Source organism: Mytilus trossulus, chromosome 9 (genome assembly GCF_036588685.1).
Source record: "Mytilus trossulus isolate FHL-02 chromosome 9, PNRI_Mtr1.1.1.hap1, whole genome shotgun sequence".
Lineage (NCBI taxonomy): Eukaryota > Metazoa > Mollusca > Bivalvia > Mytilida > Mytilidae > Mytilus > Mytilus trossulus.
The window spans coordinates 71,519,848-71,535,264 of NC_086381.1; the positions used below are offsets into that span (position 1 = coordinate 71,519,848).

At 32.3% G+C, this 15,417-nt stretch overlaps 1 protein-coding gene across 1 annotated transcript in view; it reads right to left on the reverse strand.

The window, feature by feature from the left end:
* Positions 1-458: 458 nt before the first annotated feature.
* LOC134683346 (uncharacterized) overlaps positions 459-15,417 on the reverse strand; it is a 46,517-nt gene continuing 31,558 nt past the window's right edge. The window contains exon 5 of the mRNA XM_063542595.1: positions 459-6,496. Coding sequence (XP_063398665.1) covers positions 6,317-6,496 — 180 coding nt within the window. The 3' untranslated portion in view covers positions 459-6,316. The remainder of the gene's footprint in view (positions 6,497-15,417) is intronic.

Consider the following 15,417-nt stretch of genomic DNA (forward strand, 5'->3'; position numbering starts at 1 on the left):
CTCGGAGTTCAGTATTTTTGTGATTTTACCTTTTGTTTGTTTTGTTAGTTCATCAGTATGCACAGAACTTATGAATGAAAACATATTTGCCTATTGTTTCAACTATATGAGTCCTGATTATTTTGCTTGTACATGCAACACTGTACATATTTGTTGGGTTTTTTTCTGAGAGAAATTAATTAAATTATATAATCGGCTTAATTTGTTTATTGTACAGGATACATTATAATAAGGTACTTTTTACTATCATTGCTGATTTACTTTTTCCTTAATTCAGTAATGACGCATTACAGTGTTTTTCAGGCAAACTAAAATTTGCTGAATTTTCCATTGCCGAGAATGTTTTTGTTATATTACAGATTGCATAGGCTATGCAAACAGACATACATATTTAAATGGCCTTCATATATTAATTGATTGGTGTATTATTGAACAATAAGAAATAATACATACCTATAATAAACCATCAAAGTACTAACTAACTAATCAGTTCACAAACTGTAAGCTCGTGATAATCAATGTGTGTGTTTGTCAGCAACATGCAAAAGTACGCTGAGTTAGCAATTACACACACAAAAATTAATAAAAATGAAAAATTACAATTTCTACACATATACTTTATTTTATATATATATACAAAAGTGAATGAACATTCAATATATAATTTCAAAGAAAATAGTAAGTGGATTGGTGAGATGTTCATCCAGTCCTATAAATAAATAATTGTAAAATACAGTATTATGGAAAAATTCACATACTGTAATTAATATATACAAAATTTAAAAAAAATTGTTTATAATATTTAATCAAGATTAAATTGTTAATGTCTTAATTTTTTTTAACTGTGGGTGACTATATATATAAATGAATAAATGTAAAAAGACTTTAGAAATATATAGATAAGTTAGATCCATCAATAAAGGATATGTACAAATTCAACAAATCATTCAAATTGATTATATATATCTTTAGCTAGTTCAAGCTTGTTTTTTTTTAATTTACACAACATTTCACCAGTAATATACCGATTTCAAACTAGACACTTTAGCCTGTGTCAATCACCTTTGTGTATGTGCATATCAAACAAAGGCAACTCTCCAATATTGACACTTCATGACAAAAATCTCTATTTTGTTTATCATTAATTTCTGATTGTTCAGTCTAATATGTTTTTCTGTATCTTATTCATAATGGAAAAAAAATGTTTCTCTGTAAATATCATATTATTTTTATGATAATTGACTAAAATGTTTCGATTGGAGGCAGCAACCCCACAAAGGATCATCTGATTTGTCTAAAAATATCAGGGCAGATAGATCTTGACTTAATGAATAATTTTAACCCTGATGGGTTTCAGAGATATAACAAAAATCTACATTTTAACCATATAATAAACCATCAAAGTACTAACTAACTAATCAGTTCACAAACTGTAAGCTCGTGATAATCAATGTGTGTGTTTGTCAGCAACATGCAAAAGTACGCTGAGTTAGCAATTACACACACAAAAATTAATAAAAATGAAAAATTACAATTTCTACACATATACTTTATTTTATATATATATACAAAAGTGAATGAACATTCAATATATAATTTCAAAGAAAATAGTAAGTGGATTGGTGAGATGTTCATCCAGTCCTATAAATAAATAATTGTAAAATACAGTATTATAGAAAAATTCACATACTGTAATTAATATATACAAAATTTAAAAAAAATTGTTTATAATATTTAATCAAGATTAAATTGTTAATGTCTTAATTTTTTTTGACTGTGGGTGACTATATATGTAGGACTCAAATATATAGTGGGTTCCAAATCTATGGCAGATTCCTAATCTATGTTAAATGTGACGTCATGCCATCCCAAATCTATGGCAAGTTTTGTAATTTCCTAATCTATGGCGGATTCATGTTGTTTCCAAATTTATGGCAAGTTTTGTGCAAATGAAAAACAATGCAGTACATTGTTTACCAATGACTTGTCATAAGCAAGTGGAAAAAAATACGACAACGGGAGCATGTCTATAAATATTTGTGAAATGAACATTTCATAATGGTCAACCAAAAAAAAATCATAAATGTACAGTGCATTTGGTCCATCTTCGGGATAATATGTCACATCTTCCTTTAAACCACCCGCAAATTGTTGGCAGGGTAATATCTTTATCTTGAATGGTGTTCAAATCTATGGGTTCCGCCATCTTTATCTGCGGCAAAGATGTAATATGGCGGTATATTCAATTGTGACGTTATACGGTACCCTTTCCACAAGATCTGCCATAGATTTGGAGTAAACAAAAATCTGCCATAGATTTGAGTTGTTTGGCGTTTGTAACGTCACATTTGCCATAGATTAGGAATCTGCCACAGATTTGGAACCCGCCATAGATTTGAGTCCTACATATATATAAATTAATAAATGTAAAAAGACTTTAGAAATATATAGATAAGTGAGATCCATCAATAAAGGATATGTACAAATTCAACAAATCATTCAAATTGATTATATATATCTTTAGCTAGTTCAAGCTTGTTTTTTTTTAATTTACACAACATTTCACCAGTAATATACCGATTTAAAACTAGACACTTTAGCCTGTGTCAATCACCTTTGTGTATGTGCATATCAAACAAAGGCAACTCTCCAATATTGACACTTCATGACAAAAATCTCTATTTTGTTTATCATTAATTTCTGATTGTTCAGTCTAATATGTTTTTCTGTATCTTATTCATAATGGAAAAAAAATGTTTCTCTGTAAATATCATATTATTTTTATGATAATTGACTAAAATGTTTCGATTGGAGGCAGCAACCCCACAAAGGATCATCTGATTTGTCTAAAAATATCAGGGCAGATAGATCTTGACTTAATGAATAATTTTAACCCTGATGGGTTTCAGAGATATAACAAAAATCTACATTTTAACCCTATGTTCTTGTTTTAGCCATTGTGTCCATGTTGGTTGGCATGCCGTTTAATTGCACACATTTTTAGTCTAGATACCTTAATGATGATTATGACCAAGTTAAGTTCACTTTGCCTAGCTGGTTTCAGGAGAAGATTTTTGTAAATGTTAAAGACTGACCATGACAGATGACAGACAACCAGTGATGAGAAAGCTCATTGGGCCATTTGGGCCAGGTGAGCTAAAAAAGAGTAATAACTATTTAACAAAAAAAATTATGTGAGTGTGAAGTTACTCAGATTGACAATTTTATAGAGAATTCATAAGTTTTGTTTTACAATACAATCAAAACAGATATTTACACATAGCTATACATGGATGACTTTTCATTGTCAGTTAATTTTAAAAGAACTCTTAATAACTGCACTAACGAAGTGTACAATCCCCTGAGGCATTGTTCATGGGACAAGAGTCTACTGATTAAAGATGAAAGAGCAAAAATTAAAATAAAACGTTTTCAATTTTCCAAATTTTCATACATTTTAGAACAACCCAACAATAGGCTGAAAGATTTACCTGAAAATTCATGGGGTGAAAGAAGATAACATAATGAACTGTTTAACTGCATGTCAGATTTGCTCTAAATGCTTTAGCTCATGAGTTATAAGCCCAAAACTATTGTACTTCATGTTCTTATTTTAGCCATGGTAGCCATGTATTTTGATAAAACAGAAAATAAAACACACTTTCATCTAAATACCCTAGGGATCATTCAGCTTAAGGGCATACAATACAGTTACAGGGGAGGTAATGACGTTGCTAAGGTCAAATGTTATTTTCGCGACGTCAAACTGTGACATATTGGGAAAAGATGCATTTTTCGACTGATTTTTATCATTCAAACTGATTTCATTTGAAAACAAGTGCATGGACCCATTATTTAATAACAAAAAATAATTTGTGTTTTAACTTTTAAAACAACTAGAGGCTCTAAAGAGCCTGTGTCGCTCACCTTGGTCTATGTGAATATTAAACACAGGACGCAGATTGATTCATGACAAAATTTTGTTTTGGTGATGGTGATGTGTTTGTACATCTTAATTTACTGAACATTCTAGCTGCTTACAATTATCTCTATATATAATTAACTTGGCCCAGTAGTTTCAGAGGAAAAGATTTTTGTAAAACATTACTAAGATTTACGTAAAATGGTTGAAAATTGACTATAAAGGGCAATAACTCCTAAATGGGTCAACTGACCAATTCTGTCATGTTGACTTATTTGTAAATCTTACTTTGCTGAACATTATTGCTGTTTACAGTTTATCTCTTTCTATAATCATATTCAAGATAATAACCAAAAACAGCAAAATTTCCTTGAAATTACTAATTCAGGGGCAGCAACCCAACAATGGGTTGTCCGTTTCATCTGAAAATTTCAGGGCAGATAGATCTTTACCTGATGAACAATATAACACCTGGTCAGCTTTGCTCTAAATGCTTTGGTTTTTGAGTTATAAGACAAAAACTGCATTTTACCCCCATGTTCTATTTTTAGCTGTGGCAGCCATCTTGGTTGGTTGGCCGGGTCACACAAAACATTTTTTAACCTAGATACCTCAATGTTAGTTGTGGCCAAGTTTGGTTAAATTTGGCCCAGTTGTTTCAGAGAAGATTTTTGTAAAAGATTACTAAGATTAAAGAAAAATGGTTGAAAATTTACTATAAAGGGCTTATTTGTTTACTTTGCTGAACATTATTGCTGTTTACAGTTTATCTCTATCTATAATAATATTCAAGATAATAACCAAAAACAGTAAAATTTCCTTAAAATTACCAATTCAGGGGCAGCAACCCAACAATGGGTTGTCCGATTCATCTGAAAATTTCAGACAGATAGAGCTTTACCTGATGAACATTTAACACCATGTCAGATTTGCTTAAAAATGCTTTGGTTTTTGATTTATAAGCCAAAAACTGCATTTTACCCCTATGTTCTATTTTTAGCTGTGGCGGCCATCTTGGTTGGTTGGCGGGGTCACGCCACACATTTTTTTAAACTAGATACCCCAATGATAGTTGTGGCCAAGTTTGTTTTAATTTGGCCCAGTTGTTTCAGAGGAGAAGATTTTTGTAAAACATTACTAAGATTTACAAAAAATGGTAAAAAATTGACTATAAAGGGCAATTACTCCTAAACAAGTCAACTGACCATTTCAGTCATGTTGACTTATTTGTAAATCTTACTTTGCTGAACATTATTGCTGTTTACAGTTTATCTCTATCTATAATAATATTCAAGATAATAACAAAAAAACAGCAAAATTTCCTGATAATTACTAATTCAGGGACAGCAACCCAACAATGGGTTGTCTGATTCATCTGAAAATTTCAGGGCAGATAGATCTTGACCTGATTAACATTTTACCCCATGTCAGATTTGCTCTAAATGCTTTTGTTTTCGAGTTATAAGCCAACAACTGCATTTTACCCCTATGTTCTATTTTTAGCCATGGCGTCCATCTTGGTTGGTTGGGCAGGTCACCAGACACAATTTTTAAACTAGATACCCCAATAATGATTGTGGCCTAGTTTGGTTTAATTTGGCCCAGCAGTGTCAGAGGAGAAGATTTTTGTAAAAGTTAACAACGCCGGACGATGGACGTAGGACGACGCCGGATGCCAAGTGATGAGAAAAGCTCATTTGGCCCTTTGGGCCAGGTGAGCTAAACAAGTTACGCCTTTCTTTTGGAAAAAAAATTATATGGCCACAAATCTGAATTTTGGGCAAATATACATCATTTGGACCTCAATTTACTCAAAAAATAGCACATGAAGGTATATTTTTTATTACATATTTGTTTAATCAGGTAAAAATAGCCTATATGCAAATTTTCATCAACTTGTAAATATAGGTTCAAAACTGTATGGTATGCCCTAAAGCTTAGTTGGAATTACTGTGGATTCATTTATTTTCGTGGGTACCAATTTTTCATGGATTTAAGAAATCTAACATGTTCTTGCAAATTCAATTTCGTGTTTTTGCTGAAGTCTACATACAAGCCTGTAGAAAATTTGTTATTTATTGAAAATTTGATTTTGTAATTTATCTGTACCCAAGAAATCAACGAAAATTGGTATCCAACAAATAATAATGAATCCACAGTAGTCCTGTAGGATTTTTTAACATTAAAAAAATTATGTAAAATTGTCCCATATACAGTTTTTATTCAAGCTTCACTAGTCAAAATTCAGGAAAAAATTTGATAATGTTTGGCCCAGAATTTTTATGATTTTTGGACAAACAAACAACTTTGCCAATTGATGGAAAAAGATGACATGGTGTGTTATACCAAGTGATCTTAAAAATATTTTGTATAGAGTACTTTGTACAATATCATTTATATATTTATGTTATTAAGTCTCATAAAATTTTCTATCAAGATACCTCGAGATTCTTCACAGAGAATATCATAAGGTGGTGAATAATAAATGGTAGCATCATCTTGTTCTTCAAGCTCTTGGTTGTTTTTCAACTTTTCTAAATGCTTCCTTGACATTTCTAAAAGAGTGAATATGACCTAAAAATAAAGATTTTTTAAATTTATACTGATCAAGATAAATATGCTTCAAACAATCCATAATTAAATTTGTTCTATTATAAATGATATATTGATTGATAGTTTACTAATACATCTAGTGACAAATATCAGTAGCATATATACTGAGCCAAAAAAGTTTAGCAACAAAAATATGAAATTTTATTTTATTACAAAATTGTAACAATAAATGATTTAAATAATAAAAAAAAAAAATTTTGACATGTCAGAAGAAACATGAATGTTTATCATTCACATTCATTAGGATTTTCTCTGTATGGAGCGTGGGAGGGTCAAAATGCGAAAATGAGTATAGTGTTATTCAAAATTAATTTCTCGGTCATGCCCTTAGTGCATCAATGAAGGATTGCCAGACACACCAGCAGCTGTCCTTGGTCAATGCACTACTCTTGTGGCCGGAAAAAACTTATCACGTGTTGATGCAAAGCGAAAGTAGCGCTCCTCCCTTGACGATAGTTTTCATGGTCTACGACATATCAACCTATCCCGTGCAGTTGCAATTTGTTGATATCTGTTTGTTATTCACTAAACTATTGACTTGTGCACATTTAATCGAGCCACGACATCAGAAACACTCATTCTGGCATCAACCATTCCAATAGCCTTCTGACGCTCATTTTCGGGAAGGCCATGTTGACGGCCCATGCAATTTTTTAAAACTTTTTTGTGTTTTTCTTACCAATGATGTGTTTTTGAACATTAGCAAACAAAAAAAACAAAAATTTTGTTTTAAAAGTACAGGTACAGAAGGTAAAACATCAATTTCACGTGGAAAGCTGAAATGGCGCGAAATCAATCATCCAGAAAAAAAGTAAGACTGTTAAAAATTACAGGTAAATCTAAGGATTATATCAATGATGTTTTAAAAAAAAAATTGCAGAAACAATAAAAGAAAAATTGAAAAAAAAAGTGTTGCTAAACTTTTTTGGCTCAGTATATAAATAAAAGAAGAAAATATCTCAGTACAAAAAGACCCTGGCTCAATCTTTCTTATAAAATATGAAATGTGAAAATATTTTTTGAGTAGATTTGATATCATTGCTAGTTTTTAGAGTTCTATTGTTCTAGTCTTAGGTTTTTTTGTGCTGTGCTTTTAAATTTGTATTCATATCTTCGCTGTTTTTTTTTTATTTCTAATATGTTGAAAGTTTTCTAGTTCTGTTGTGTCCAGTAAATTTCTCAGTTACTGATCAATGCTCTAATCTCTTTTTTAGCTGTACTTGTTCATTTTATACTAACATGACATGGCATTTATGAGCATTTTATGTGTCTTTTCAACTCAGGAATGAAAAATCTGAGCATTGAGCTTTAAAAATAGCTTTGTTGTACCGGTTTTATAAACTTTAAGTTTAAACAAGCAAATTTAAGTAGGATTTTGGGATCAAAGTTATGAAGGGGCATACCACTAAAACAATAAGTGACTCACTGCCAAAACATTTTGAAAATGAATTCCATAGTGGTTAACCAAATCGTGATGGTAACCTCAATAGACTTCAAGATTCAAATAATGTGCCCGTCAAATAATATATTCATGGTACCTATTTACCCCATTTATTAAACCAACTAGTAAGTCCCTTAAGAAACATGAAGGCAGCTTTTTTTATAAAAAAAATTAGTAAAATATGAACAGTTTGAATTTTCAGATAATATTTATTTCATCATTAATACATCATTTTGATGTCAATTTAAATCAAGTAATCATTACTTTTATCTTTCACTTTATAAACCTTGCCAGCGGTAGACAGTAAAATATTTACTATACATTTAAAAAATATCTGGTACTTAAACTAGAGATCTCAAGAGCATGTGTCGCTCATCTTAATCTATGTGCATACTTAACAATGGACACAGATAAATTCATGACTAAATTGTGTTTTGGTGATTGTAATGTGTTCGTAGATCTTACATTAATAATGAACATTCTTGGTTACAATTATCTCTATCTATAATAAACTTGGCCCAGTAATTACAGTGGAAATTTTTTTTCAAAAAATTTACAAAAATCTATGAAAAATGTTAACAAGAGTACTAGTGCACACGCTGAAATGTATCGCCTTCTATACTAATCATTGATATTACGTTGATAGTCCTAAGTATAAAGATTTATTACAACTGTCCCATAAACTTAACATGAAGGAAGTACACCACTAATTCATGGTCCCATTGCTTTCTATGTTAAATTCCTCTGTTTGAAGCAGGCACATCTCTTTAAGTTTAAATAAAGTGGCAATCATTGCATTGCAAAGCAACACTTTATGGTGTCTTGTACTGAGAAATCAACATACCTTTAATGGCATATAAGAAAGAACTGGATCCCGGAACTTCGAGGGTACACAAACAGGTACTTCAGATCTGACAAACAGACAAAATGTACCCTCTTTTTAAAATTTGGTGCATTTTTTTTTAATATTCAAAATTAAAAGTCCAAAAGTGCTCTACAATAATAACCAGTCATTCAGCTTTCATTTGATGCCAAAAATACCTAAATATTCTACATATTTTGAAAGTTACACTCATGCGTAGGAACTATTTTGTGTTAAATATGTACTACTTTCTGGTATGTGCTTTCTGGCCAACCCAAATTAGTGGTGTTACACCTTAACCAAGATAACTAAACAAAGACCAAAGAATCTTGAAAATGAGGTCAAGGTCAGATGAACCATGCCAGGCAGACATGTACAGCTAACAATGCTTCTATACAACATATATAGTTGACCTATTACTATTTAAGAAAAATAGACCAAAACACAACAAGAGTGCACACACTGAAATGTCTCGCCTTCTTTACTAATCCTTGATACTATCTTGATAGACCTAAATATAAAGCTTTATTACAACTGTCACATAAACTCAACATTAACCAAGAAAAGGAAACATTGATCAATCAACCATGAAAATGAGGTCAAGGTCAGATGAACCATGCCAGGCAGACATGTACAGCTAACAATTTTTCAATACAACAAATATAGTTGACTTATTGCTTATAAATAAAGAAAAACAGACCAAAACACACAAACACTTAAAACTTAGCAATGGACCGTGAAAATGAGGTCAAAGTCAAATAAAACCAGCATAACCGACATAAAGATCATAAAATATGTCCATACACCAAATATAGTTGACCTAATGCATAAAGTATTAGAAAAATAGACCAAAACTAAAAAACTTAACTTTGACCACTGAACCATAAAAAATAAGGTCAAGGTCAGATGACACCTGTCAGCTAGACATGTACACCTTACAATCATTCTATACACCAATAATAGTAGACCTATTGCATATAGTATAAGAAAAACAGACCAAAACACAAAAACTTAACTATAACCACTGAACCATGAAAATGAGGTCAAGGTCAGATGACACCTGTCAGCTAGACATGTACACCTTACAATCATTTCATACACCAATTATAGTAGACCTATTGCATATTGTATAAGAAAAACAGACCAAAACACAAAAACTTAACTATAACCACCGAACTATGAAAATGAGGTCAAGGTCAGATGACACCTGCTAGTTGGACATGTACACATTACAGTCCTTCCATACACCCAATATACTACACCTATTGCTTATAGTATCTGAGATATGTACTTGACCACCAAAACTTAACCTTGTTCACTGATCCATGAAATGAGGTCGAGGTCAAGTGAAAACTGTCTGACAGACATGAGGACCTTGCAAGGTACGCACATATCAAATATATTTATCCAATTACTTATAATAAGAGAGAATTTAACATTACAAAAAATCTTAACTTTTTTTTCAAGTAGTCACTGAACCATGAAAATGAGGTCAAGGACATTGGACATGTGACTGACGGAAAGTTTGTAACATGAGGCATCTATATACAAAGTATGAAGCATCCAGGTCTTCTACCTGCTAAAATATAAATCTTTTAAGAAGTGAGCTAACACCGCCGCCGCAGCCGGATCACTATCCCTATGTCGAGCTTTCTGCAACAAAAGTTGCAGGCTCGACAAAAACTTAACACTGTGCAATGAACCGTGAAAATAAGGTCATGGTCAAATATAGTTGACCTACGGCATAAAGTTTTAGATAAAAAGACCAAAACTCAAAACCTTAACTTTGACCACTGAACCATGAAAATGAGGTTAATTATATAAGGTCACATGATATCTGTTCCAAGGCTTCCAAAACGGTCATATATTCCGGTCATTTGTATAATGTCCATTAAAAGTCCGGCTGGGCAAAGCATGAAACGGTCATATTGTTTTCAAGTCTTTCGGTCATTTTAATATAACTAGAACACACCCGCGAAATCGCGGGCATTCAGAGCGTAGTTTAAGTATGTAAAGTCTTGTTGGAAGAATTATGTAAAATATTGAATGACTGGAGAATTTCAGCAAAAGTATCATAAGTCAAAGGTTATTGGGAACAGGAAAATGTTGTTTTTTTTTATCCCTCCTCCTTTATTTCCAAAATTCCCAATTTTGGTTTTCTATCAATTTCATTATGAACATAATACTTTAGTGGGGAATTTCAGCAAAAGTATCATAAGTCATAGGTTATTGTCGACAGGAAAATGTTTTTTTATATCCCTCCTCCTTTATTTCCAAAATTCCCAATTTTTGGTTTTCTATCAATTTCAATAAGAACATAATACATTGAGTATGTTATGAACATTTAAGTAAGGAGCCTGTAATTCAGTGGTTGTCGTTTGTTTATTTGTTACATATTTGTTTTTCGTTCATTTTTTGTACATGAATAAGGCCGCTAGTTTTCTGTTTGGATTGTGTTACCTTGTCAGTTCGGGGCCTTTTAAAGCTGAGTATGCGGTATGGGCTTTGCTCGTTGTTGAAGGTCATACGTTGACCTTTAGTTGTTAATTTCTGTGTCATTTTGGTCTCTTGTGGAGAGTTGTCTCAACTTGGCTATCATACCACATCTTCTTTTTTTGTAATCAATGAATTTTGTAAAAGATTTAATAACTGGAGAATTTCAGAAAAGGTATCAAAAGTTCACTTGAATAATTTTAGGACTTATCTGTATATTATGAACATTCATTACTATATAAATATAGTGTATTTACTTTCAATTTTAAGTCTACTAATCGATCCATGGTGGTCATTGATATAGTATACAGACCCTCTCTATTTATTAAACTATGTGACCGCCGTGGATAGTAAACTTGAAAATGATAGCAGATAGAATTCTTAAAATACAGCATACAGAAAAACGCAAACTGGAAGTCTTATCAGACTTAAAATTTCGTCCAATGACGGGACAATATCCAGATGCCTTTTGGTCATTGATATAGTATACAGACCCTCTCTATTTATTAAAATATGTGACCGCCGTGGATAGTAAACTTGAAAATGATAGCAGATAGAATTCTTAAAATACAGTATACAGAAAAACGCAAACCGGAAGTCTAATCAGACTTAAAATTTCGTCCAATGACGGGACAATATCCGGATGCCTTTTTTCTCGTTTTTCTCCCAAAATAACTCAATCTGAATAATCATATGAATGGATGACAAATGCAACTATGCACTGCACCTATAGGACACAGAGGCGTGTTGATTAATTTGTTGTGGAAAGAAGAGAAGCGACACCAAAAATGAGGTCTTCTCGTTTAATAGTATAGATTCACGATCTTTTTGACCCAAACTTTTGCTTTAAAAGCCCCACATTTCCAGCCATAAAAGTGACATGATGATGAATTACTATCAAAACAACCCCTACTTCAATACTTTCTAATTTTTATCAAGGCTAATAAGTTGTTGGACAGTTGAAAACAGCCTGTTCAGATGACAGGTAAACTATAATTTTCAGCACCGGACATCGCATTTAAATTAATCGATCTATATTCACAAATTTTTTCGTACATTTCAGCGGTTTGTATCTAATTGATTTAGTCCAAAAGATTAAGTTATAATAAATACATTTATAAACATGATTTGATGAAACATTTAAAAACGTTTTAAATGAAAAATCGTCAGAAATACGTTACATGAACAAGTTCACGTGTGCGCATGTGCACAGGTGGGAAATTTAGGGAAATTTAATAATGCACCCTACATTTCTTCAAAAATGCTAAAATTATCATTGATACCTGTATGTAATGTTCATTTCAAGTATTTTGTTGAAGAAATAACGTGGCTTCTTCACTCAGTCGTGCTTTGTAAAAAAAAGGTGTCATACCACCAATTAAAGGTCCCTATCTGTTCAACCAAATTTTACATTTTTCACAGCTTTCTAAATATTTTACCTTAAGTTTAACTTCATAGAAACCAGGTATATCCTGAATCCTACATGTATCAGCTTTCTACATGCCAATTTTCAATAGGTGTTTAAAATCATATAAAAAAGAAAAGGTGTTCCGAATAGAGGTACCACTAAAAATAACCCCTGGTTTTCTGGAAATCTTAAATTAGTACTAGAACACACCCGTGATCTCACCGGTCCGTGACTGAATTAAAGTATATAACTATGCGCAAGCCTTATTTAAGTATTAGTATTGTCATCTGATAAAGTCATACCGATTATAAGATACACAGTTTTCTCTGCTTTCAAATCTTTCTGTTTGAACCCGTCGAACTGGAACTTATCAATTATTGGTAATATTTATTATTTGGAAAACAATAGGTCCTGGAATGGAGTCAACAGCATTGTCCTATATTGGTTATAAATAAAGTTGAATTATTTGTTTCGCTGTTTTACGTCATGCCCACTAACAAATTGAAAACTGTACCTATACGCCTTATTTTTAGTCCAGATTTTTAGTATTCGTATTGTTATCTTAGAAAGTCTTATTGATTAAAATACTACAATAGGTAACAATTTGACAATTTAGTAGTGTCAACCCTGTGATTATGACCCGTGTATATATAGCATATTAATCCTGAATACACCGTTTGGTGGTGTGCCTGTCAAAAGCGGAACGTACATATAAGGTAATAGGTAACAGGTGAATATACTATTGGTATCGGTATCGGACTCAACCCGGAACTTCTTAATTATTGGCAATATTAATTATGTGGAAAACAAAAGGGCCTGGAGTGGTGTAATTTTTAATCTTCACCTTTGTACTATATTAGTTATATATATAAAGTTGAATTCTGTGATTCGCCGTTTTTACGTGATGAAGGCTGACAAATTGGACCTCATAATTTTAGTATTATAGATACTATGGAGTGCATTAATCCTCAAGTTTGAATGCAAACTCATAAACAAGGAAATTTTAGCTCAAAATGGTCATAATATATTCCTCTTTCACCAAAAGTTTCATTTCTGCCAATTTGTCGGTTAGTTTAAGTAAAAAAGGACATCAAATGCACTATTTTTTGTACGAGTAGGCCTACTTTCACATACATTCTAAATTTGAGGGAGTAATTGGTGGTATGACACCTAAAACGTACACTGATTTTACGTATCCAATTTTGGTCCATGTTTTACCATTGACAAGTCAACATCTGGTTTCTGAAAATGTGACTTTAAAAACTAAATAAAGTTTTTGAGAATGTCATTTTGCACAAATAAAGAGCCTAAGGCAGATATGAGCACGCTGATGTGTACACTTTGAATGATGCACTGCCAATTTGGGAGCTTAGCTATAATCCAACAACCCTAAATTCCGACAGTCCAGTAGTCTGACAGTTCGATAGTCCGACGGTTCCATATTTTGACAGCCCATTAATCCTACAGTCCGATGGTCCAACACAAAGCTCTTCTGCTGAGGGGAGGGGAGCTTGATCCTCTGCTGCAAAGGATGTAGATATCGTCCTATATAAATTGAATGCACTTTTGTACCTTCATCATTGTTCATTGTGGTGAAAAAGCGTTGACCAAAGTACATTTTGTATGAAGCAGGGAATCTTTGCTCTCACCCCATATATCTCGTATAAGGTCACTATATATTATAACACACCATGTAACTAATAGTATTGAAGGAGAGACACTCATTCTTATTATGTCTCTGCCGGATATTTTGACGTCTGTTCATCCGTCCTGCTTCAAGTTAAAGTTTTGGTTGACAGTTTAGTCGAGGTAGTTTTTGATGAAGATGAAAGCCAATCACCTTGAAACTTAGTAAACATGTTCTTTATGATAGCCTTTTAGGATCTTTCTAAATGCCAAATTAGATATTTTACCCTTATTCACGGTCCACTGAACATAGAAAATGAAAGTGACTGCTGATGGGGCATCCGTGTACTTGGGACACATTCTTGTTCTGATATGATTTTGCATTCAATTTATTCTAGATTTAATCTTTTTAAAATAAAACTAAAGGCTCTAAAGAGCCTGTGTCGCTCACCTTGGTATATGTGAATTAAACAAAGGAAGCAGACAGTTCATGACAAAATTGTGTTTAGGTGATTGTGATGTGTTTGTACATCTTACTTTACTAAACATTCTTGCTGCTTACAATTACCTCTATCTATAATGAACTTGTCCCTGTAGTTTCAGTGGAAAATGTTAGTAAAAATTTACAAATTTTATGAAAATTGTTAAAAATTGATTATAAAGGACAATAACTTCTTCTTCTTAGGGGGTCAATTGACCATTTTGGTCATTTGACTTATTTTTTAGTCTTAAATTGCTGTACATTATTGCTGTTTACAGTTTATCTCTTCTATAATAATATTCAAGATAATAACCCAAAACAGCAAAATTTCTTTAAAATTACCAATTTAGGGGCAGCAACCTAACACTGAGTTGTCCGATTCATCTAAACATTTCAGGGCATATAGATCTTGACCAGATAAACAATATTCCCCCTTGTCAGATTTGCTCTCAATGCTTTGGTTTTTGAGTTATAAGCCAAAAACTGCATTTTACCCCTATGTTCTATTTTTAGCGATGGCGGACATCTTGGTTGGTTGGCCCGGTCACCTGACACATTTTTGTAAACTAGA